The sequence below is a fragment of the Vigna angularis genome, chromosome 1, assembly GCF_016808095.1.
Source record: "Vigna angularis cultivar LongXiaoDou No.4 chromosome 1, ASM1680809v1, whole genome shotgun sequence".
NCBI classification, from domain to species: Eukaryota; Viridiplantae; Streptophyta; class Magnoliopsida; order Fabales; family Fabaceae; genus Vigna; species Vigna angularis.
In genome coordinates this window covers 37,690,227-37,717,204 of record NC_068970.1, presented here as the reverse complement: position 1 = coordinate 37,717,204, position 26,978 = coordinate 37,690,227, and the positions used below count along the sequence as shown (strand labels likewise).

Genomic DNA, 26,978 nt, shown 5'->3' with positions numbered 1-26,978 from the left:
GGAAGAGTTAAAGTACCAAATAGTTGAAATGCATAAAAGTCAACCAGACTGTAGAAAAGTCAACCATAGTGTAGAAAAGTCAACCAAAAAAGTCAATCGCGAAGCTTGGGCGGCCAGTGGAGGCTTGGGTGGCCAGAAATCGACGCCCACCGCCCGGGCACCCAAAAAGGGGCGCCCGGGCGACGTGCGTCATGGATTAGGCCCAGTTTTTGCTCTATTTTGACTGTTTTGGACCGGGCCCTGGTTCTACTCTTTTTCGACCCTATTTAAAGGATCCCGACGCTCTAGGTTTGATATTTCTTGCTAGAGCAGGACAACAACACACTTTTTTACTCTGTGAAGGCGTATCTGGAGGCGGCAACTTCCTCTTCTACTCTTACGGTTTTACTATCTCATGTTTTTCCATTGTACATCTCGTTTCTCCATGTCTATGGGGAACTAAACTCTATTTGTTGTTGGGTAATGATGTAACTTTGTGAACTCTCATGTATTTGAATTGATTCTTAATCATATATGCTTTATTCATTAATTGTTAGGGAATTCATCTGTTTTAATGCTTGCTCTATTTAACTCATTTAGTTGCATGATTTTGAATTGCATGAGTATCGGGAAGTTCCTTACAATTCAGGTTCATGTTGAATTCTCCCAAGGGTAATATTTCTTAAGGATGAGGGTATGAGTATTTGGTCGTCTTAAGCTCTTGATCTTCAGACTTAATTTTCTAAGAACGCTAGGAATTGCACGACCTAGGAATTAAGGCAAGCTTATTGCGCCAAGGGATTGGGTTCTAAGTACTTTAGTGAGTGGCGTTTGATAACAGTTGAAAAACTGTTATTTTTATACTTAAAATTGACTTCAATTACAACCTTTATGACTTAGAAATTAGCTTGAATTCATGATTGTGTTGAATTATTGGAAATAATAGAGTTGGACAGGTTTTATGCTTGAATTCCTTTTTTTTTGCAGGTTATTAGATGAAATTGATGAAAGAAGTGAAAAGGGATAGAGCTGGAATCAGAAAAGGACACAAAAAGTGAAAAAGAAGAGAATCAGCAAGTACTGCTCAGCGCCAATTACCGCTGAGCAGCACTTTTCAGTACCCGTTGGCACCGCTGAGAGGAAAACTGGCGCTGAGGGGAAGAAGTGTCACGCGCTATTACCGCTGAGCGGTATTTACTACCGAGCGGCACTTTTCTAGGCTTGGGCCTACTTTTCTGTAATTTTTAGAATATTATATAAGCTTTAGGATGTTCTAGGGTTTGTATCTTTGGCTGGAACGAAGCAGAAACACACTTTTCACCTCTTAGGGGTAGAATTGGAGATGGTGACGGCTCTCCTCTTCTCTTTCTCGGGTTTTTCTATCTCTTCCATTCTTTCATTCCATTGTTCATCTAGTGCTTCCATGACGATGGAGAACTAAACTTATTTTGTTGTTGGGGAATCAATGTAAATCCTTAGAAACTCTCTTGTATGGAATTTGTTCTTCAAGATCATTTTTATGATACATGCTTTCTTTCATTAATTGTTAGAGATATTCTTCTTTGCTCAAATGCTTGTGATATTTTATTCATGTATGACATAAATCTTATGATTTGTAAGTATCAGGAGATTTCGTACTCCTAAGGTTGGACGATTTAGGGATGTGACAGCTCTCCTCTTCTCTCCCTAGGATTGTTATTGAGAGATATCTTACAAATCATGATCTGGGGAATTCTTCCAATAGTATATTAAAAACCTAGACATAGGAGTATGATAGTTGGTTACCTTTAAGCTTTTGTTCACTATAATGCATGATTAATTGCTAGGGAGACAAGACATTGTAAACTAGTGATTATGATTAGGCTTTCTTCGCCGAGACATCGGGTTTTAAGTAATTTAGAAAGTGGCATTAACATTAATGAAAAAAATGATGAATTCCTAAATACAAGAGAGTGGATAGGATGAAATTGATAAACCCTAACAACATATTCATCCATATATTTCAATTCACGTGTTTTGTTTCTTCTTGACCATTGATCATCACATGCTTACATATTTACTTTTTAGTCTATTGCATTTGAAACTTACAACAATTTGTTCACAAGTCTTAATTCATCAATAAATCACATAACTGTCTAGGCCGTGAGTCCTTTGGGAGAACGATACTTGGTCTTACCAGGTTTATTACTTGATACGATTTGGTTACACTTGCCGAGGGTTAACAAGTTTTTGACTCCATTTTTGGGGATCGAAGATTTGTTCATCAACGTTAACATTAATGCATAAAGAGGAATTCTTATATACATGAGAGGGAACTTGGTGAAATCTAACCCCAACAACATATTCATCTCATATTAAACAACATTCGTTCATCTCTGTGTTACTCTACTATTGATCAATTCGCATTCATATTTTATTTTATGTTTTTGCATCTCAAACCAATGATCTCGTTTATTTTAAGTCTTAATTAATTAATTCATCACACGACTGTTTAGTGCCGAGAGTCCTCTTGGATACGATAATTGGTTTTACCATTTTATATTACTTGTGTGATTTGGTACACTTGCCAATCCATCAACATGGGGTATGATTAAGGTTCAAGTTTGGGGTTGCTGGGAAATTTGAGAAAAGAGATCAAAAGAAAAAGCATTGAGCTAAGCAATGAGCAAATGAAAAGCAAAACCAAAAGAAAGGAAAAATGAAAAGAAAGAAAAGAAAAGCTCAATGAAAGGGAAAGTTGGGAATAAGTGAAGATGGTTCTGGGAAAGAGAGGTTGTGTTTGAATGATGAAATCATAGATTTCTCTCTTAACTCAAGGATTTTTTTTTCCAGAAAAACCAATTTTCTTCTTAGCCTAGCCAAGCTAGAAGCCGAGAAAAAACCTTGTGATGAAAACTTGCTTGTGAGTATGATGGATTGTGGTTAAATGAAAGGTAAAGTTAAATTGTGTAACATTGTGATAGTAGAGTGAAAGAGACACCAACACATCAGTATACACCTTTGAGTCTAAGTGATACACTTTTGAGTGCTTGAGTGATACACTTTTGAGTGCTTGAGTGAAACATTTTCCTTGGTGAGGAGTAGTTCTTTAAATTCATGATTTCATCTTTGCTTGGTTGATTGATCATTCTTAAGGATAGCATCTGTGTAAGTACATGAGCATCACATTGAGTTTGATTGAATTAAGGCATTTGTACATCTTGATTGACATCTTTATGATGAGCTGATAAAAGTGATTACTTGTCATGGAAGAAAAAGTTTTGAAATATGTTGAGTCATTGTAGTAATTGTTGAGAGAAGCTGAGTTACATTTTGTTTTGCTTGAGCACAAAAAAAGTTCTAAGTTTGGGGTTGTGATAACGGTTGAAAAAACTGTTATCTGTGATGTGATTTTGATACTAAATGCACCCTTTTCTACTTAGAAACTTGCTTGAAATCATGTTTTTCTGTTAAGTTGTGTGAATAAGAGAGTTAAGGGTGAACTTGATGATTTTATGACTAAATTCCCTTATTTTGGTAGGAAATGAGATAATATGGAAGCAGAGCTGAAGTGCCAAGGAGATGGAGCTCAGAAAGATCTGAAACAGCACCAAAAAGTAGGAACGCTCGAAGCTTGAGCGCCCTTTTTGGAGCCCTCAATGCCAAAGCCTACCACACACCGCCTGGGTGCCTTTTTTTAGGGCATTGAGCGCCACTTTTCCTGAAGAACCACGCCTGCTTGCCCTCCGAGTGAAGTTGAGCGCCAGTTTTAGTATCACAACACGCCCGGGCGCCCTATGTGGGCCACTAAGCGCCAGCGTGATGGGCCTGGGCTTTGTTTCTGTTTTGATTCCGCTCTATTTAAAGGACCCAGACGCCCTAGGTTTTGTATCTTTGGCAGAGGAGGCGCAGCAACACACTCTTCCACTCTCTAAAGGTGGATGTGGATGCGGGAGCCTCTATCTTCAACTTTTAGGGTTTTTCTATCTCATTCTTCTCCATTGTACATCTAGTTTCACCATGACAATGAGGAACTAACTTCTATTTGTTGTTGGGGGATGATGTAACCTTGTGAACTCTCATGTATTTGAACTGATTCTTAATAACATATGCTTCTTTCATTAACTGTTAGGGTAATTCTTCAGTGATCAATGCTTGCTTTGTTTAACTCAATCATAGCGTGATGTATGAATTGCATGAGTGCCAAGATGTTCCTTACAATTCAGGTTCTTGTAGAATTATTCCCAAGAGCAGTATTTCTCAGGGATGGGGGTATGAGTCTTGGTCGTCTTAAGCTCTTGAGCTTAAGAATTAATTATTAGGGATGCTAGGAATCGTATGAACTAGTAATTAAGGATAGACTTTGTTCACCGAGGGATCAGATTTTGAGTAATTTAGTGAGTGATGTTGACTTTAATGAAAGAAGAAGAATTCTTATATACCTGAGAGTAAACTTGGTGAAATCTAACCCCAACAACATATTCATCTCATAACATAAACATCATCCGTTCATCGTTGACCCCAACAACATATTCATCTCATAACATATTCTTACTTGACCCAATAGACACATTAAAGAGTATGGTCCAATAAGACCCTTTAAGCCTCCTTATTTTGGAGTAGCCGAAACCTACACTTATTTGAACCATATTCATATATTATAACTAAATCTCGATAGTTTGGTGTGTTAGTTATTATTTATTATTTTGTTACTATTTAATATACTATTATTATACTTCTCAAGTAAGTATTAATCCAATAGAAACATAGTCCCATGACCCATATTAATCCTATAAATATAACTAATATTTTCCTAGGAATGCTCACTCTCTCACTCTCTCATAAACATTGATACACATGATATTTATAAAGATCTTAACACTTTTACTAATTTGAGCACCAAAAAGTCTTCTATAATATTTATGAAGATCTTAACGCTTTTACTAATTTAAGCATCAAAAAGTCTTCTATCTCTCTACTCTCAACAAGAACGAGGTAGAGAAAAAAAAAACAATCAATCCACCACTAAAATCATCCCACCTGCAAGTTCGTGCTCAATCCCCACATGAAAACATTAATATTGTAAAAATATCAAGATAAGAACATTAATAATTGTTGTAAAGATCTGTTCGCATAAAAAGTAATATATCAAACAAAGCAAAGGTGAAAATGTGATTAACCTTATGATTTATATATTAATTAAACTATTAATTTATAAGTTGTATAATTAATTTTTTTACATAAATGATAAAATTAAAATTATATATATATATATATATATATTATAGATTTATAATGATATAATAGATTATAATAAATTTATTTCATTAATTAAAATATAAATAAAAATTATATAAGTCAATACATTAATTTATATAATAAAATTTATAAATTGTATACTTAAATGAGAAAGTTAAATATTAAAATTGTACATTTGCAAAATTATATAAATATGTAAATCATAAAAGTTAGAAAAATTTAATAATATTTATAAATCGATCATATGATTTTTACAATAAAACTTGATCTAGATTTTATAAAATTTAGAAAGTATAAACTTTACATTACATAATACATTTATATTGCATTAAAATAGTACAGTTTTATAAAAGCTTGTGAAAGTAATACTTTTATAAAATAATTTTTCAGCTAGTTTAAATAATGTTTTTGTTATTAAAATTTTTTCTATAAGGCATAGGTTAATGATTGTGATGTGAGAGACTAAATGACAAATAGAAATATTTTTACCTCAACTTATTACACAAAGTGTAAATAGCCACAGGGGAAACTCGTTCCGGTCTCTGATTGCATCCCTAAAAGGAAGCAGGTCGTTAGAGTTTATAATTTTCACTCTGCAGCCACCCATGGCATCCTTTTCTGCCGCCGTAGCTAACTTCTCCAGCATTTCGCCTACTCAGTTATCGCTCTACCATCGCCATAGGCTTTTCCAATCTCAATGCCGCCCCTTCTTCCTCTCGCGCTCTTCCCATTTCCTTCTGTATGTTCCTTTTCAACGACTAGGTTTATCGAATCAACTCAGTTTCCTCTTATTGTTTTCACACTTGATGTTGCATAAAATTATTCCAATGGTGGAAACACCCACCTAGTTTTTATGCTGTTCAACATGAGCATTCCAGAATTGTATGATGCGACTTTGCTGTTTTTAATAGTTTTTTTATTTATCTGAAAATGAAAGAATTAGAGAAGAGAGAGTATGATGTGATTGATAATAAGCTTATTAGTTGAATTGATAATTTAAGGTTATACTTCTGCAGTGTGAATATCAAGAGGAAATTAACAAGTTACCCTGCTCAATAATATGTTAAATGCTTGGTTGTTCTACATACGTCTTTTTGTTTTTTATCCTATGCTGAGCATATATTATTCTTTGAATTGTGGGAGTATGCAATCTTTTGAGTGATATTTCTTCATGGTATTAGTTGGATTTTTATGTTTTGTTATGTACTGACATGGTTTATCTACCAGGAAGGATCTTACTTTACCACGGGGAAGAAAAACAACAGACACCGTGATATGCGCTTCGTTTACTGGTTGAAATTTTTATGATAGAACTGTCCTTTTTGTTTTGAAACAGGCATTTGCAAATGTTTTTTATTTTTTTCCCTAGCAGATGTTACATCAAATGTGTCTTTGGAGGAAAAGCTACCTCCCAAAGGAGAAACTTGGTCTGTGCACAAATTTGGTGGAACCTGTGTGGGAACCTCACAAAGGATAAAGAATGTTGCAGAAATAATTCTTAAAGATGATTCTGAGAGAAAATTAGTGATTGTCTCTGCTATGTCGAAGGTGACAGATATGATGTATGCCCTTATCCAAAAGGCTCAATCACGCGACGAGTCTTATATATCTTCATTGGATGCTGTTTTGGAGAAGCATAGTGCAACTGCACATGACATTCTTGAGGGAGATAGTCTTGCTAGTTTCTTGTCTAAGTTGCACAATGATATTAGTAACCTGAAGGCGATGCTTCGTGCAATATACATAGGTTATTGTCATAAACTCTCGCTCTTTAATAGCCTTTTCCATCTGTATATGTGGCACTAAATTTGTATTAATTTTTGGTGTTTATTTGTTTCTTTCATTTTCTTTTTTCAGTTGTGTCAATGGATATTGATAAAAAAGTTCTTAATATCATCACCGCCACCATGACAATATTAGCCTTGTCACATTTGGTGAAGTTGGTTAAAGAATCATATGATGACATTAGATGTAATAACAAATCAAATTCTCAAGGATATTATTCACCATGAAAATTCTTTTAAAAATTTTCTTCACTTACTTTTGGCCTCCCTTTAAAATTGCAATGCATATATCCTTTTGCTCCTAGTCAAGTCATATTTGCTGGATTACAATGTTTGTGTCAAGATTAGGTTTAAACTCTTCTTCATTCCTTAGTAAAAACATTGTCTTCTTGTTGTTGTTCAAGACTAGATTACCAAGGATTGAAGGATGGCCTTTGATGTATGCCGTGTCTATCCAAATGGAGAAGTCCTTGTTTCTAGTATTTTCCACACTAGTAGTTACCCCATTATACATGTCAACATTTCACTTCTTTGCGCTCATGATATGCTTTTTTCTTTTTCAGGTAAATAAACATCTTCTTGGCATAAATCGAAATTAACTATTCTCAAATCTAATAATTTCTTTTATTTATGCTCTTTCACCTTTCACATAATTTTGTAGTGTGATATCTCTTTAAACACCTTTTCCACAATGAATGTTTTTAGTTTTCCATTCATTGTTGAAAAAGTGTCATCATTACTTAAATGAATTTGAGCTGAGGAGCTGCATTTTCGGCTTAACATTCTTATTATCTTGCAGCTGGTCATGCAACAGAGTCCTTTACAGATTTTGTTGTGGGACATGGGGAATTATGGTCTGCTCAGATGTTGTCTCTAGTTATTAGAAAGGTATGATGTTGTAATTAGAAAGATATGCTTATCCCCTTTATCCAAATTTAGCTTATTGCAACTTGCTTGTCTTATGGTTCTATAGAAAGGGATCGATTGCAAATGGATGGATACAAGGGATGTCATTATTGTAAATCCTTCTGGTTCTAATCAAGTTGATCCTGACTATTTGGAGTCTGAGCAAAGACTTGAAAAATGGTACTCTTTGAATCCATGTAAGGTAATCATTGCAACTGGATTCATTGCAAGCACACCTCAAAACATTCCTACCACATTGAAGAGAGATGGAAGTGACTTCTCAGCAGCAATTATGGGTGCTCTATTTAGGGCTCGTCAAGTCACAATTTGGACAGATGTGGATGGTGTGTATAGTGCTGATCCTAGAAAAGGTTTGTGATGCTTCTTACTTTTGTGTATGAGTTGAGGATTAAATGCATTGTGAATTGATTTATAGTTACCAGATGGAGTTCTAGCTGACATGTTGAAGATGCTTTTGTCTTATTATTTGAGTGCTAGAACATAATGTTTTTGACTAAAATATAAACCATGACATCTTCTGCAGTTAGCGAGGCTGTGATTTTGAAGACATTGTCTTATCAAGAGGCATGGGAAATGGTTAGTTGAAAACTGTAGAGGCTTAGTGCTTCTTTGACTCATAAAAGTTAAGGAGATTAACTTTGAATATGTCTGTTGTACAGTCTTATTTTGGTGCAAATGTCTTGCATCCCCGCACAATTATTCCTGTGATGAGATATGGTATACCCATTATGATAAGGAACATTTTCAACCTTTCTGCTCCTGGAACAAAGATCTGCCACCCTTCTGTTAATGACAATGAAGATGGGCAGAACCTGCAAAATTATGTCAAAGGATTTGCAACCATAGACAACTTGGCACTCGTAAATGTCGAGGGGTGAGTTATTTATTAATTGCAGTTGTATTACATGATCAATAATAGTTGGCAGTTTTCGCTGCTTAATTGTTTCTTATTAATTTAAGGTTTTATGTAACCAGTCATAGATTGCTATGAGTTTTTCTCTAATGCATTTTTTGCAGAACTGGAATGGCTGGTGTTCCAGGTACAGCCAGTGCTATTTTTGGTGCAGTAAAAGATGTTGGAGCTAATGTTATAATGATATCTCAGGTGCACTTATAACTTCTATGCAACTGGTCTCGTTATCGTCATTGTATATAAGAAATTGCATTCATCATTAACAGTAATTGTGTAGGCTAGTAGTGAGCATTCCGTTTGCTTTGCTGTTCCTGAGAAAGAAGTAAAAGCTGTTGCCGAGGCATTGCAATCAAGATTTCGACAAGCTTTGGATAACGGGCGTCTTTCTCAGGTGCTAGATCCAACTCTTTTAATATAAAAATGCATGTTTCTGTTCAACTGACCTCACTCACTTCACTTGAGTGATGTCGGACTGAAGATTTCTCATTTTACATTTTGTAGATTTTGAAATGACATGTCCACATTTGAGTGCTATTTTCTTAATTTGTTTAAGAGGATAAAGACTGAAGTGTCATTTTCTTTTGTATATGATTTGTTTTCATTGTTGTGTAAGTGTTTTTATATCCGCATGCTATGGCTAAAATATACAAGGTACATGCTGAAAGTCTTACATCGATTATAGATAAGGCCAATTTAAAGTATATAGGTGGGTGCAAACCTCACCTTACAAGTCGATTTTGTGGGGTTGAGCCTATCTTAGCGATATTTGTTGTTTGTTGGACATATTGTTCCACCCGTTATCGGGATGCTATCGGACCACCCATTAATGTCTAGTCTCACGCTCCAGATGTATATACCTCAGCGTGAAAGGGAGTGTGTTTAAAGTCCCACATCGACTAGAGATAAGGCCAATTAAAATATATAGGTAGGTGTAAACCTCATCTTATAAGCTTGTTTTGTGGGGTTGAGTTAGACTTAAAGTCCACTTCTTGACTGTACATACCCCTTTTGAGTACTTTTTTCTTGCAAGCAACTTCAACTATCTCCAAGTACTTTTTGCTCTTCGACAGCTATCTTACCATTCAATGTTTGTAACAAGCTTGACTGATATGATACATATACTCTAGCTTCCGGGAACACTAAAGCTTTCTTTTTTCACTATTTACTTTATCCACTCCAACAATCGACTGGCTGACAAGATTCTCTTAATCGTATGATACATATGCTTCAACTTAAGGGGCAATGTAAGAGATGTAATTTGATGATATTAGAGATGAAATTTAAATATTACACTAAATAAACAGATATGATATGATATGATTTGATAAGGAAGTATCTTATCAAATATTTCCCATTATTAAATTTTGATTTTATTCCTTATTAGTGTATCTATTCTTCATTGTAAATAAGAATACTCATGTGTGTACAGAACACACCAGCATTGTAATATACCAACTGATATAGGATATAATAGTGACAAAAATCAAAGAGATTCAGGGAAATCAAAGAAATCAAAAAACAAAAGAAGATAGAGAGGATTCAGGGAAAGAGGAGAGATCAAGGAATATGTTCACTGCATTTGTACATTGAATCTAGGTTTAGCTATCTAGAATACGACAACCAACCTTTTATGTGGGCAGCTACCAAACAATTATGAGCTCTCCACATTTTATTGTTACCTCAATCAATCAACAACTAGATTTTGTGTTCAATTTCAATCAATTAGGTACTCTTGATTGCATCTTTAGCATTGAAGTTCACCAACAATCTGATGGCACTCTACTACTCACTCAAAGCAAGTATGTTCACAGCCTCTTAACCAAGGTAACTATGCTTGATGCCAACGCATCTCTTTTCCAATGACTTAGGTTTGCACATTGTTCAACTCTAGTTACTACTAATTGTCAGTTAGTTAGAATCATTTCAGGTTCCCTTAAACTTTTCATTCATTTCAACATTATACATATATAGTTATACTTTTCTGAGTCCTTTCTCTGAGTTCTATTATTAACTAGGGTGTGGTTAGTTGGATATTAAATGCAATACTAAAAGTTGTTGGTAGGATATTAAATGTATTACTAGAAGTTGTTACAAGGTTCTAGAGATCTCATGTAATTATTACTTTAGGGTTTGAGTTCTCTCTATATATAAAAGTTAATGTAAAGTTTCAAATGAATCAATTGAATAAAATGTTCTTTCTTTCAAATTAATTCTTTCAAGTTGGTATTAGAGCTCTCGATCTTAGGAGCCCTGCTTTCGCATTTCTTCTTTACAGTCTTTTTTACGGTTCCTTTTAGGGTTTCTTGAAGTGCACCCATTTTCTTTAAATATTAGGTTTGCTTGAAGTTCACCCAACTTTTGGTTCTTTCTTTTGCTTTTCGCTAGAGCTATTGTTGGACCTTTCATTGGACCTTCGTCGGAACTTCGTCGGAATTGTTGCCGGAGTCGTTGCTATGCTTTTTTTTTTTTTTGTTGGAGATTCTGCCATTGCCATCATCAGAATTGTCTTTGTCGCCGCCTATAGCCTCATTCATAACCAATTTTTGTCTTATTGTTCTCTTTTAATTAAGAGGTGGCTAAGGAATCTTATTATTTACTTATGCATGGAAGCTCCACCGAACATTGTTGAACATCTAACTTCAAAGATACATGCATTACATGCTGAAATTGAATGTTTGAAATCTCTCATGGAGTCTACTAGTAAGTCACCTTCTGGCACTTGCTGTCTAGCTATGACTGGTAAGAACTTCAATTCATCTTTTAATTTTTCTAAAACTTTATGTAAGGACTCTTGGGTTCTTGACTTTGATGCCATAGACCATATGACCCCTCATTCATCTCTTTTAACATCATATGTTTCTCTTTCTAGTAACCACATTACTGTTGCCAGTGGGACTCATATCCCAATAATTGGATGTGGTAATGTTTCCCTTTTGCCATCCCTCAACCTTAAAGATGTTCTTTATGTTCCAAACCTTTCCAATAATCTTATTTCTGTTAAAAAACTTACCCATGACCTAAAGTGTTCTATAACCTTCTTTCCTACTCATTGTGTTTTTTAGGTTCTTGCCACGTGGAGGACGATTGGAACTGTTAAGGAATAGGGAAGGTTGTATTGTTTTAACAACTTGGGAACTAAAGATAGTATTAGAACACAAACAAGTACCTCTTGTCTCCAATCTTGTACTACTTTTGAGTCCTCTCAAATTTGGCTTCTTCATCGTCGTCTAGGACATTCCTCCTTTCCTGTTGTAAAGTTCATGTTCCCTTCCTTATTGTCCAAAGAGACTGTTGGGTCATTTAAATGTGATGTATGTCAACTTGCAAAACATCATCGTGCCACATATCCTCCTAGTAACACAAAGAGTATCCATCCATTTGATTTAGTTCATTCTGACATTTGGGGGCCTACATGAAACTATAGTATTTCTAGTGCTAAATGGTTTGTCACATTTATTGATGATTGTACTTGATAGGATTTAGAGGGTTTATGAAAGGAGGAAAGGAGTTAAAAATAAAACATAATAGCTGGGAGGTTTGTTAGGCTGTTAGGAAGCAAGTTGATTGTCTTTTCAGGTTGGTTGTCTATTCAGAGTAGGGGTAGTCTTTAAAAGGGGAAAGGGATGTCTGCGGCAAGCATGTTGTTTTGATTGTGTCTTAGTGATAGGACCATAGTATTCCTGTGTGAAGGGAGAAGGCTCCCTTGGAAGTGTTCAACTTGTATTCTTTGTCTACAAGAATAATAATACAAGGCTGTTTCAGTTTTCTGTGTTTGGTGTTGCCTTGTGTGTGTTTTGGATTTCTTGTTCCAAGAAATCTATCGGTTACTCGTTTTACATAAATTTTCCTCATGAAAGAAAAAACTCAAGTTTTTACCTTATTTGTCAAATTCTTTCATATGGTAAAACACACTTTGGGAACTAAATTAAACGCTTACATTTTGATAATGGGAGGGAATATGTAAATCATGATATGTTCAAATTCCTTCTCGAAAATGATGTGGTTCATGAATTTACTTGTGTGCATACACCCCAACAAAATGACATTGTTGAAAGAAAAAAATAGGCTTCTTCTTGAGGTGACACAAACACTTATTTTCCAAATAAATTTCCCTAGATCTTATTGGGGAGAGGTTGTTCTTACTGCAAAATATCTTATTAATGAATTACCCTCTTGAGTTCTAGATAGTCTAAGTCCTATTGAGTTCATATCTTCCTTCTTTCCATCGATTCCTTTTCTGTCTAGTCTTCATAGTCAAGTGTTTGGATGTCCTGTGTTTGTCCACATTCATAGTCAATTTCGTGGAAAGATAGATCCTAGAGCTATTAAATGTATATTTGTTGGCTATGCATCTAGGAAAATTGAAGTACTTCCTTGGGATAGAAGTAGCTTATTCGAAGAAAGGCATCTTTATCTCCCAAATAAAGTATTATATTGATCTTCTCAATGAACCAACTATGATTGCTTGCAAGACCACTGTAGTTCCTATAGAGCAAAACCATAGAATTGGGAGTGATAAAGGTAGTTCTAATGTGAATAAAGGCCAATGTCAAAGACTTGTCGGGAAGCTTATTTACTTAGCTCACATCAGACTAGACATAGCCTATGTTGTGAGTATCGTTAGTCAGTGAATGCATGATCCAAGGGAGAGACATTTACAAGCTGTAAACAAAATCCTTCAATATTTGAAGAAAAGTCGAGGAAGGGGATTATTGTTTGAGATGAAAAATTAAAAATGGTAGTGTATATACTGATGTAGATTATGTAGGTTCTGTCATACATAGGAAGTTTGCCTTAGGATATTGTATGTTCTTGCGTGGAAATTTTGTGACTTGGAGAAGTAAGAAACAAAATGTTCTTGCAAGTTCTATTGCAGAGGTTGAATTTCGAGCTATGGCACAAGGGGTGTGTGAATTGTTATGGATGAGAATTATTCTAAATGATCTTAAAGTAGCATGTCAAGAACTAATGGTCCTTTATTGTGATAACAAGTAAGCTATTAGCATCTTGACATTTATTAAAAAGAAACTGGATAGTGGCCATATCACTACTTCTTACGTTCCGTCTGGACTTCAGTTAGCAGATCTATTTACAAAAGGTCTTCCCACTGAACGATTTCATGATCTCACATGCAAGTTCACAAGGATAAATATCCATTCATGAGCTTGAGGGGGAGTTGTTAGGAAGTTAAAAGTTTATGTAAGAAGAAATAAAAGAGGAGGGAATTAAAAGGAAGGAAAGGTGGTTAGTTTGTTAGGGGGGAGAGAGAGTATAAATAAAGCTGAGTTAGTTGAGGAGAAGGGAGATACTTTTCTTTTGAGTATAGATGATAGGATCTAAGGTAAGAGGATAGAAGGCGGGAAAATGAGAGAGCGGTTAGGAAAGGCAGGATGAGAGATCTTATATAAATATAGTTCTATTCACTGTTAGAAGGCAACTAGTCATTTTCTTTCGTATAGACAGGTCTTGGACCTTATGAGGGGGGTTAGGCTTCCGTAAGATGGAGGGAGGTTATGCTCCCAGATACTGATTGTACGCTACTTCTGTTGATGAGAATACAGATAATTCATTCTTTTCGAATCGTTTTCTTGCTGTGATTGTGTGAGTGAGTTGTTATCGTTAGGTTTCATACTCAAGAACCTAACAATAGACTTGACATGTTTTCCAGTGGAGGAAGGGAGGCTTCCTTGGGTGGGGATACTTACATGTATTTTCTTCTTTCTATACATTATAGAGTTAATAAAATACATACATATACTTTCATCTTTTGTTGTTTAAGAGTTGTGTGAGAAGAGAGTGATTTGTCTTGGTTCCCTGAGTAAAGGAGCCTAACAGCTTTGGTCCGACATGCCGGATTTGTTGCGGAGGGAAGAAGAATGGAGGGACGAGTGATGGCGATTGAGTCGACGGTGGAAGAATTGAAGGTAAAGATGCGACCGATGACTCACGAATTCCAACGAGCTTTCAGACGACACTCCAGGAACCAGGATCGGAGCTCCGAAGGAAGTTTCGATTCCGTAAATGCCGAATGCGATTGACAACCGCCGGAGAGGTCGGAGGATGAAGCGGAAGAGGACAAAGGAGAAGTGCAACGTAGTTGGATGAAGTGCGTTGAACTACCAACATTCGAAGGAGCGAATCCCATGGGCTGGATCGCAAAGGCCCAGAAATTCTTCGATCTCGAGAATGTGATGGAGAAGGAGAAGAAGAAGCTGGTATATATATGTATGGAGGGAGGGGCTAGCTACTGATTCCTTTTCTAGCGAAAGAAGACCAGGCATCCGACTTGGAAAATGTTTACTGACAATCTGACGCGGAGGTTTGGTGGACTGAATAGGGGCACCGTTTATGAGAAACTAGCCGCCGTGCGACAGAAGCGAAGCGTCGACGAGTACATCTAGGTGTTTGAATTCTTGGTGGCGTAGGCAGCGAGAGTGAATGAGGAGCAATTATTGGGATACTTTTTCGTTGGGCTGCAGGAGGGACTGCGAAATCTGGTAAGGCCGCACGACCTATGCGATCTTTTGACGGCAATGGAGCGAGCTCGAGATGTCGAATAGGCTGGGTCTGTATTGCGAGGAAGTGGCCGAATGACAGGAAAAGGAGGGGCGACATGGGGAAGATATTCCTCAAGTTCAGGGACCGTCGCGAGGACGGAAAGCTATCGAGGGTCGTCGGAGGGGTTTGTGAATGTCGTCGGAGGGCAAGGGATGAAGAAATAGGGTGTTTCCAGTAACTTGAGCTCTAGAGCAGGCAGTAGTGGAGGAGGGAACGCCCAAGGAAGGGGCGTAAAGAATCTGCTTTATCCCGAGTATATTAAGAGGCGTGAAGAAGGGCGCTGTTTTCACTGTGGAGGCCCTTACAATCCTGGCCATAGGTGTGCTGAGAGGAGCCTAAGGGTGATGATATTGGCGGAAGAAGATGAAGAAGAAGGGACAGGAAATATTGAAATGGAACAAACAACCATGGAGCTGTCTATTTTCTCTGCAGGAGGGTTGACGCAGTCCAATACAATGAAATTGCAAGGTTGGGTGCAAGGAAGAAAGGTTTTGGTATTGATTGACAACGGGGCGAGTCACAACTTTATATCCACTAAATTGGTGGAGGATTTGGGGTTGAATAGCATTGATACACTCCCTTATAAAGTGTGCTTAGGGATGGGCAGAAGAAGGTGACCAGGGGGTGTTGTATAGGAGTTTCAGTGAAGTTGGAAGGTTTGGAAGTCAGAGGTAAGCTGTATCTCTTTGAGTTGGGTGGTGTGGATGTGATATTGGGAGTCACTTGGTTGGCTTCACTGGGAGAAATTAAAGTGGACTGGGGACAACTGATTATGAAGGCGGAACAGGAAGGGAAAGAGGTGGAGATCAAGGGGGATCCCACTTTGATGCGAAGAGTGGTGACTCCAGAAGTTCTCCTAAAAGTAAAGGAGATAGAAACCATGACTCTAGTTTGGAGCTTAAGTCAAGCAAAAGTGGTTGAGGGAGATTGGGAAGCAGAGAGATTGGCACCAGTGGAGGAAGCAGGGCTGAAACAGATTCTGGTAAACTTTGGAGGGGTGTTTTGAGAACCCCAGGGGCTGCCACCTGAGAGGAAAATAGATCATCAAATACCATTGAAGGAAGGCACCAAACCCATAAATGTTAGGCCATATCGCTACCCACATCTTATGAAAACGGAGATAGAGAGACAAGTTGAAGAAATGCTGAGTTTGGGCATTATTCATCCCAGCAATAGCCCATACTCAAGTTCAGTAATACTAGTGAAAAAGAAAGATGGAAGCTGGAGATTTTGTGTGGATTACAGGGAACTTAATAGGGTCATAGTGGCGGATAAATACCCAATACCGGTTATAGAAGAATTGCTGGATGAGTTACAAGGGGCAACTTACTTTTCTAATATTGATTTAAAGGCTAGATATCATCAAATCAGGATGAAAACTGAAGATGTTAGGAATCCGGGTAAGTATCCTAACTTTCTACCTCACTCGCACACTTCAGTAACACTCACAACAAGAAATGGTAAAGAATCGGCTGTATTCACATCAAAGAATCAAGAATACAACTGGGAAAATCCAGGAGCTTAACCTCCTTCACCAGGTCTGAACCGGTCTACAACTCAAAGTACAAAACTGTCTAACTGAAAACAATAAAAGAGGTCCTTTTATAAAGACCCTTTTCCCCCCACTTAACTATTTAGCAGTTAAGTACTCTTCCTCACCTTTCTCCTCTCATAAACCCTCCATGTCCTAACAGAAGACATTCCTAAGACAACCTTCAGAACTCACCAGGAGCACTATGAATTTCTTGTGATGCCTTTTGGGCTAACAAACGCCCTTGCCACGTTCCAAGATATGATGAATTCTATCCTAAGGCCGCTTTTAGGGAGGTGCATGTTGGTATTTTTTGATGATATATTAGTATATAGTAAGTCTTGGGATGAACATATGCAACATTTACAACAAGTTTTGGAGGTGCTAGTACAGCAGAAACTATTTGCTAATAAAAAAAATGTGAATTTGGGAGAGAGCAAATACGATATTTGGGGCACAAAATCTAAGAGGCAGGAGTAGAGATGGATGAGGAGAAGATTTCTGCTGTGATAACATGGCCTGAGCCCAAAAGTATCAGGGAGTTGAGGGTTTTTTTGGGGCTGACTGGATATTACAGGAGATTCATCAGAGATTATGGGAAGATTGCTTGACCTCTCACAAACCTACTTAAAAAGGGGAAGTTTGAATGATCTCCAGAAGGGGCAGAAGCCATGCAGAGACTCAAAAGAGTAGTAACCACTGCTCCAGTATTGGCATCACCTAATTTTTCCCAAACATTCCAGGTAGAATGCGATGCATCCGGCACTGGTTTAGGAGCAGTTCTGTCTCAGAACAGAAAACCGATTGCTTACTTTAGCAAGGCTTTATTACAAGCTTCACTCACCAAATTGGTTTATGAGAAGGAATTGATGGCTTTGGTGTTAGCCATCCAACATTAGCGCCCATACCTTTTGGGCCAAAGATTCGCTGTGTATACTGACCAGAGGAGTTTGGGGTATTTGTTGGAGCAACGAATTACTACCCAAAACTAGCATAATTGTCTGGCTAAACTGCTTGGATATGAATTTGATATTGTAAATAGGAAGGGGGCATCCAATAAGGTGGCAGATGGGCTCTCAAGGAAAGGGGAGGAATTGGAGGAGGGAGAAAAAGTTCTACAAATTATCTCCAGACCGATTTGGCCAGAGTTTCAAGATTTGATGGAGGAGGTGTAAAGGGATGCTAGTTTGAAAAAAACTATAGAGGAATTAAAGGCTGATCCAAACTCTCATTCTGCATATACAATGGAGAACGGGAGGTTACACTATAAAGGGAAACTAGTTCTCTCTGCCCAGTCTGAGTAGATACCTAAACTGCTAGCAGAATTTCCCAACACGGTTACAGGAGGGCCAACACCAATCATAACATGCGAGACAATAGTATAATTAGTCGCTCAGCACCTGCAAACCCGCGACAAAGCATTGAAACAGTTGCGGTATCATCTCGCAAGGGCCCAGGATCAAATGACTCATTATGCTAATAAGAACAGAAAGGAAGCCATGATCAAGGAAGGGGATTGGGTCTTCCTTAAAATCAGACTCCATAGGCAAGTTTCTATGCCTACAAAACTACATCCCAAGCTCTCAGCACGTTATTATGGACCATTCTTGGTGGAAAAACGAGTAGGACCAATAGCATTCAGGTTGCAGTTACCAGAAACAGCGAGAATACACCTAGTATTCCATGTTTCCCAGGTGAAATTGCCATCGTTGCACATCATGTTGATGGCGCACTAGCAGTAGAGCTGCAGGCTGCTAAACATGTGTATACACTAGTGAAAGTACTCCAGAGACGAAACAAACAACAACAAGAGGAGGAGATACCCCAAGTGTTATTACAATGGCAGGAAGGTGGATTGGAGGGTGCTACTTGGGAGGAAGAGCAGTATATCAAACAACAGTTTCTGGATTTCAACCTTGAGGACAAGGTTGATGTTGAGGAAGAGGGTAATGTTAGGAAGTTAAAAGTTTATATGTAAGAAGAAATAAAAGAGGAGGGAATTAAAAGGCGAGAAAGGTGGTTAGTTTGTTAGGGGGAGAGAGAGAGTATAAATAAAGCCGAGTTGGCTGAGGAGAAGGGAGATAATTTTCTTTTGAGTATAGACTGGTCATATTTTCCAGTGAAGGAAGGGAGGCTTCCTTGGGTGGGGATACTTACATGTATTTTCTTCTTTCTATACATTACAGAGACATGTATTTTCTTTAAAATACATACATATACTTTCATCTTCTGTTGTTTAAGAGTTGTGTGAGAAGAGAGTGATCTGTCTTGGTTCCTAACAGGAGTGTTATTAGTTGGATATTAAATGCAATACTAAAAGTTGTTGGTTGGATATTAAATGTATTATTAGAAGTTGTTAGAAGATTCTAGAGATCTCATGTAATTATTGCTTTAGGATTTGAGTTCTCTAGATGTAGAAGTTGATGTATTGTTTCAAATGAATCAGTTGAATAAAATCTTCTTTCTTTTGTATTAATTCTTTCAAGTTAGGGATACTGATTTTTTGTATTGAAAGTGTGGCAATAATGTGTTTGTCAATCAAAAGGGATGTATAGCCTCTTGAATATGCTCCATTCATTTTCTTCATAAGATAGTTGGATCTGAAATTTGTGTTAAATAGAATGCTTAATTTTTCTCCCATTAATTTATGTGCTTATATCTTTTGTTTGTTAATTATCATGAAGTATAAACTTGAGAGCTGATTAATTTAATTTCTACCATTTAAAATTGTATACCTAACTGAATGATGTTGAAATTTAAAGCTTTTTAATTTAATACTTTGTGGCATTCTAAATCATGTAGCATTCCTCAGGTTGCGATTATCCCAAATTGTAGCATTCTAGCTGCAGTTGGCCAGAAGATGGCAAGCACCCCTGGAGTTAGCGCCTCCCTTTTTAATGCATTGGCTAAGGTTAGTTAATTATGATAAAGATATTGCCTATGTTTGAGATTTTTGCATATTTTATTATATTTTCACTTGTGTAATGTTCAAACATGTTTTCTTGAACAGGCCAATATAAATGTCCGTGCTATAGCACAAGGTTGTTCTGAGTACAATATTACTGTTGTTGTGAAGCGAGAGGATTGTATAAAGGCTTTGCGAGCTGTTCATTCGAGATTTTATCTCTCAAGAACCACCATATCAATGGGCATTATTGGACCTGGACTAATTGGAAGTACACTACTTGACCAGCTAAGGGATCAGGTGCAGTTTCTGTAGAGAATTTTGTATGTTAGAATAATTATTTTGGTTAAAAAGGGAACCCAATGTCCTAGGTATGAGATTAACTAAATGCTTTTTTAATTTAAAATTGCACTTCAATTCAAGGAAAATAATGCCTATGATAAAAGAATAGTGTTTATTACTTGAGAATTAAACTGTAAAAAAATTCTAGTGGGCTTGATTTATTCCTCTTATAATCTTCTATTATAAAAATAAATTGATACAAGAGTAGATGATAAATAGGGTAACCCTAGACACAATATAATCATGATAGATAGGATAACCCTTGACACAATATAATCATGATAAATAGGGTAACCCTTGACACAATATAATCATGATAAATAGGGTAACCGCAATATAATGATGATAAAATAGGATAAATATCCTAACACTCCCCCTCAAGCTGGAGCATACAAATTGTATGTACCAAGCTTTGAACAAATAAACTCAATTCGAGGGCCCCTTAATGTCTTGGTCAATACATCTGCGAGTTGATCGTTTGACCTAATAAACTCAGTACATATTTCTTTAGTCAACAACTTTTCACGAACAAAATGACAATCAATTTCTATATGTTTAGTCCTCTCGTGAAACACTGGATTTGATGCAATGTGGAGAGCAACTTGATTGTCGCAATACATCTTCATAGTATTGATGTCACAAAATTTAAGCTCTTGAAGGAATTGTTTCACCCATATAAGTTCACATGTTAGTAACGCCATTGCCCTATACTCTGCTTTAGTGGTTGATCGAGCTACTACATTTTGTTTCTTACTTTTTCATGAAATAATGTTTCCTCCTGGAAAAACACAATATCCTGTAGTAGACCGTTTATCAATAGGCGAACTTGCCCAATTTGCATCACAATACCCAGAGACTTGAATGCTTCTTTAATTTTCATATAACAATCCTTGCCCGGGTGCCTTTTTGACATACCTTAGAATGTGAATGAGAGCATTCCAATGGTCAACACATGGAGCCTGCATGAATTGACTAACCACTCCAACTGCAAAGGATAGATCTGACCTTGTAATAGTGAGATAAATCAGTTTTCCAACCAACCTCCTATACCTCTCTGAATTGGAGAATAATCCACCTTCTTCTGTCTTTAATTTTTGGTTTGGGTCCATGGGACTGTCTACTGGTCTACAATCAATCATGTCGGTTTCTTGTAATATATCAAGAGCATACTTCTTTTGGGAGATTACAACTTCATCTTTTGATTGCGCTACTTCATTGCCTAAGAAGTATTTGAGACTTCCAAGATCCTTAGTTTGAATATGCCTACACATGTACTCTTTCAGTTGAGATATTCCAACATCATTTTCTGTAATGACAATATCATCAACATATACTATTAAGTAAACACATTTCCCAAGAGAAGAATGACAGTAAAAAACTGAATGATCTGCTTCACTGAGTTTTAGCCCAAATTTTTCAACAATGGAGCTAAACTTTCCAAACCAAGCACGTGGTGATTGCTTGAGGCCATTAAAGATCGACGCAGTTTGCGTACCATACCAGACTCCCCCTGAGCAACAAACCCAGGAGGCTGCTCCATATATACTTCTTTCTCAAGATCACCATGTAGGAAGGCATTCTTGATATCCAATTCATGAAGTGGCTAGTGACGGATGGCTGCCATGGCCAAGAAGAGGCGAATAATAGTCATCTTGGCTACATGAGAGCAAGTGTCACAATAATCAAGACCATAAACCTGAGTGTAACCTTTTGCAACAAGTCAGGCTTTGTGCTGGTCAATTTCACCATCAGAGCCGACTTTAACTGCATACACCTATTGACAACCAATCGCCTTTTTGCCCTGGGGAAGGGGTACCAACTCCCAAGTATTACTGTGGTCAAGAGCTTGCATTTCTGCAATCATAGCTTGTCGCCATCCAGGATGATCAAGTGTTTCTTTCACATTCTGGGGTATAACAACAGAAGACATTGAGGATAAAAGAGAAAAATAGGAGGGCGACAATCAATGATAGCTAAGAAAATTATATATGGGATGAGCGTTTCGAGTGGAACGAGTACCTTTTCTGAGAGCAATAGGCCATGCTAAACCATTTGCACCAGGAGGCGTGGGAGGAGGTGACGTGGGAGAAGAATCTGAAGTAGGAGATTCACCATTGTCTTGGGGAGGTGGACTATCCATTGGGGCCTGTATGGTATGATCTCAGTATGTGGAGAAACGGGTTCAGGAGGATTGTGAACAAGACTTGGAATGATAGAGACAATGGAACCATTTGACTCAGCCACTGGAATAGGTAGGACCTGTTGGAGGATAGAGACATCCTGAAAAAACTAAAGTTTCATTTAGCACGTGCTCAAGAACTGCAGACAAGGGACAAAGGGACGAAGCGCTGAAACAACTAAAGCGCTGAAAGGGACGAAGGGACGTGCTCAAGAACTGCAGATCAAGACAAAAAATTGCTCAAGAACTACAGACAAGGGACGAAGCGCTGAAACAACTAAAGTTTCATTTAGCACGTGCTCAAGAACTGATGGTGCAACAAACCAACAAAAAAAGGAGACCAGCAGATGTAAAGATTGGAGATTGGGTGTACTTGAAGATCAGACCGCACAGGCAAACTTCTATGCTGACCAGACTACATCCTAAGCTAGCCGCTCAGTATTTTGGGCCTTTCCAACTCACACAGAAGGTCGAAGAGGTGGCTTTTAGGCTCCAATTGCCCGATACCGCACGGATTCATCCAGTGTTCCATGTATCCCAAAATAAATCCTCTCCACTCCTAGGGTGCCATGTGACCACTTCTAAAGGAAAATCTTCTCTAATGGAAGCATGACACATGACACACTTTCCACTTGCTTTGGATAACTAACTTAAAGAAAATCCTATGCTATTTAGGCATTAATACAAGCCTTAAACAAACCTATACTACATGGCCAAATACAATGGCCTAAATTCCTACACTGCTCTTCAATGCATACTCCATGATGTCATCATATCAAAAGAAAATATGCTCTTGATAATTTAGGAGACAAGCTTGCAAATTGCAAGCCAATTGATAGTACTATGGGCTCAAATAAAAAAATTAAGGGTTAAATATGTTTTTAGTCCCTCAACTATTAAGCGATTTTGTTTTTCGTCCCTATTTCAAACTTTGCACGATTAGATCCCTGTCCTTAAGGAAACCATTATTTTTGGTCCTCACAAACTAACGCCGTTAAATTTAGTCTCATGTGGCTAACGGTATGCCACATATGATACCAGCTTTCACATTAATCTTGTGCCACGTGTGGTGTGCCATTATTCACCACCCTCTTCTCCTTCTCTCCTCTTTCACCACCACCTTCCCCTTCAACTTCGTCCTCACACAAGCCTGCCACCACCAACCCCTCGCGCAAGCCGCCGTCGCCAACCGTGAATCACGTGCTGCTGCTGGTTGGGGGAAGGCGACACCGGCAGCGCATGGGTGAGACTCGCAAGGTTGAGCGTGTTGGTAGCGTTGGGATTGACGAGAAGTGTCGGGTGGTGCGGTGCGTCAGGTACATAAGATGGGTTCATAAGGTAAAGCGTTTGTAAGCCATTTCAATTCATCATATCCTGTTCCAGGATCTCTATATATAGCCACACATATTCTTTTCACTTCGATCTTGATTAGCCCATTATGCATGTATATTGCAAAGCTATTTTGGATTAACACACAAGCTTCCTCCACCAATGTTGGGGCTTTAATTAATTTAAATTAAATTAAGCTTCTTGCTTGTTTGTTACAGATCCTGAAAAACAAAAGATAAACAGACAGTCTCGGAAGCTGTGCTAGTGAATCCTAGTAACTGAGTACCTTAAATTTCGCAAATCAATCTGGACAAGTAAACAACAATTTAACATACGTGTGATGGAGGAGATGAAAAGGAAGTTGTATCCTTCAATTGAAAGTGAAAAGTGCTGATGAAATGAATAAAAAAGATATACAACTATAGAAATGGAAACAGATCCCGTGGGAGAGGAATCACATGAATATAGGTGAGAAGAAATTAACGAAGGAGTTGGGTGTGTTGTGTTCGTACCATTTGGTGAATTAATAAATGGATTGAGGAAGAAAAGAGAAGAGAAGAAGGTAGAAAGGTGCTATCGAGATAGAGAAAGTGTCCCTCATGGCGGGGTAGAGGATTCAGATAAAAGGGTTGTTCGCTGGATCCGTTTTGGTTTCAGTTCTGAGAGCTTCAGCTTCATTCATGGCTTCTTGCTTGCTCCTGTCATCAGTATTCTTTGCAACTCTCTGTCTCTCTTCTCCAAACGGAAATATATATATATATATATATATATATATATATATATATATATATATATATATATATATATATATATATATATATATATATATATATATATATATATATATATATATATATATATATATATATATATATATATATATATATATAACACCACCAACCCCTCACGGTGGCGTTTCGGGTCTCGAGCGTGGCCGCTCTGAAGCCTCTTCCATGCTCTCGGAAGTACCCGATTACCTCTTCGGATTAGACAACACACACCAACGCGACCCACGACCCAAGGACCAACCCGTTCTCCAAGACAACGTTTCCGTTTCAGATCTGGGTTCTCCCTCCCCGATTGTTTTCCACCCCGGTTGTTTCCTTATCTGTGAAAAAAAACAAGACAGAAGAACACAAGAACAAAACGGAAACGTGAAAGCTGGTATCATACGTGGCATACCGTTAGCCACGTGAGACTAAATTTAACAGCGTTAGTTTGTGAGGACCAAAAATAATGGTTTCCTTAAGGACAGGGATCTAATCGTGCAAAGTTTGAAATAGGGACGAAAAACAAAATCGCTTGATAGTTGAGGGACTAAAAACATATTTAACCCAAAAATTAACGATAGATGAAGGTGAAATTTTCTTAGACCTAGAGACATATAGAAAGTTGGTTAGAAAACTCATTTATCTCAATATAACAAGACCTGATCTTTCTTGTCTAGTGGGAGTTGAGTCAATTTATTCAAAACCCTCACTTTGATCGTTGAAATGTTGTGATTCACGTTATCAAATATGTAGAAGGGAACCTAGGACTTGGATTGTTGTTTGAGAACAATACTCAAATCTTGGGGTATTGTGATGCAAATTGGGCTTATTGTCCCATTGACAAGAGATCTACCATAGGATACTATGTCTTTCTTGGAGGGAACCTTGTATCTTGGAAAACATAAGAAACAAACAAATCTTTAAGACTTTAAATTTTTGTGAAAATGAACAGTTGAAGGTGTATTGTGACAACTAGGAAGCTCTTCATATTGCCTCCAATCTAGTGGTTCATGATGGAACTAAAAATATAGATATCGATTGTTAGTTTGTTAAAGAGAAGTTGTTTTCTAAGGACTTTATTAGTGAGTTTGTCCGCTCTAATGAACAACTCGTAGACATTCTAACTAAATCTCTAAGAGGACCAGATTTAATTTATAGTGCATGTGATCTATATGCTCTACCTTGATGGGGAGTGTTGAAATGTAATGTTATATTCCTTAATTTCTCATTTGTGTACCCGACTTTAGGATTAGGGTTTAGGCAAGTGTATTGTCTCTTCTTTTGTATCTTATATATACATACATAAAAGCCCAATAATGTAGGTTGAATACCCTGCCTACCATTCATCTTATTTGTTCAAGTGGGGTGTCTTTATTTATCTTGTTAACAAACTAGAATTGAAATATGTGACAAATTTACCTGGTAGTTCATTTAATGCAGGCCTCAATCCTAAAAGAAGAATTCAACATTGATTTGCGTGTAATGGGCATACTAGGTTCAAAGTCAATGCTTCTTAGTGATGCGTAAGTTTGAATCATTTTGACTGAAATATCTTTTAGAATGCTCATTATGCTTTCATACAAGTGCAACCAAGAGTGTCTTTTATGATTAAGCGAACTTCACTTTACATTTGCTTTTATCTTTTTTGGAAAGGTTTTTTGGTCTTTATGTATTATTTATGCATTCTTATTTAGATAAAAGAAAATTATTATTAGAACAAAAGAAAAGGTTGAATGAAATTTCCTATGCAGTTTCACCCCAAATGAAATTCCTAAATTTAGGATTTAGGAGAGATAATATATTTTTTATTATTTGTCTCCTTACATGCATTTGATATATATACAAGAACTTACTGAATGAGCAGCCTATTCTATGAAAGAAATGCCTAAAATTGTGGGATTGTTATTCTAGTAATAATAGCAAGATACAAAAAATATAACAAATTAAATACATGGGAATAATATCTAAAGTTTCCTAACATATATTTTAACACTCCCTCTCAAGCTGGTGAATAAGTGTTTTCCATTCCCAAGCTCGGATATAATTCTTTCAAAATTACTGTTGCTCAGTCCTTTGGTGAGTATGTCTGCAAGTTGATCTTATGGAGTGCAAATCAAGCCACTGTCAAGCTTTTTTTTGATAAAATGTCTGTCCACCTCAATATGTTTGCTTCTATCATGCTGTATTTTGATAAAATGTCTGTCCACCTCAATATGTTTGCTTCTATCATGCTGTACTGGGTTGTGTGCTACACTAATTGCGGATTTATTTTCACAATATAACCTCATTGGTTCATCCCACTTGATCCTTAAGTCTTCCAATATATTCTTCAGCCATAAAAATTCACATATTCCTTGGGCCATTGCTCGAAATTCTACTTGAACACTAAATCTAGCTACCACACTTTGTTTTTTGCTCTTCCAAGTTACTAGGTTTCCACCAAGAAAGGTACAATATCCAGTAGTTGACCTCTTATCCACAATTGAACTTGCATAATCAACATCTGTATATGCCTCAAGATTG

At 37.2% G+C, this 26,978-nt stretch overlaps 1 protein-coding gene across 1 annotated transcript in view; it reads left to right on the top strand.

The window, feature by feature from the left end:
- The first annotated feature begins 5,719 nt into the window (after positions 1-5,719).
- Positions 5,720-26,978, top strand: part of LOC108345059 (bifunctional aspartokinase/homoserine dehydrogenase 2, chloroplastic) — a 53,765-nt gene continuing 32,506 nt past the window's right edge. Inside the window, exons 1-12 of the mRNA XM_017583633.2 lie at positions 5,720-5,956; positions 6,445-6,509; positions 6,590-6,964; positions 7,801-7,889; positions 7,975-8,278; positions 8,452-8,504; positions 8,588-8,802; positions 8,946-9,033; positions 9,119-9,232; positions 19,743-19,841; positions 19,941-20,135; positions 25,896-25,978. Of these exons, the coding sequence (XP_017439122.1) occupies positions 5,823-5,956; positions 6,445-6,509; positions 6,590-6,964; positions 7,801-7,889; positions 7,975-8,278; positions 8,452-8,504; positions 8,588-8,802; positions 8,946-9,033; positions 9,119-9,232; positions 19,743-19,841; positions 19,941-20,135; positions 25,896-25,978 (1,814 nt within the window). The 5' untranslated portion in view covers positions 5,720-5,822. The remainder of the gene's footprint in view (positions 5,957-6,444; positions 6,510-6,589; positions 6,965-7,800; positions 7,890-7,974; positions 8,279-8,451; positions 8,505-8,587; positions 8,803-8,945; positions 9,034-9,118; positions 9,233-19,742; positions 19,842-19,940; positions 20,136-25,895; positions 25,979-26,978) is intronic.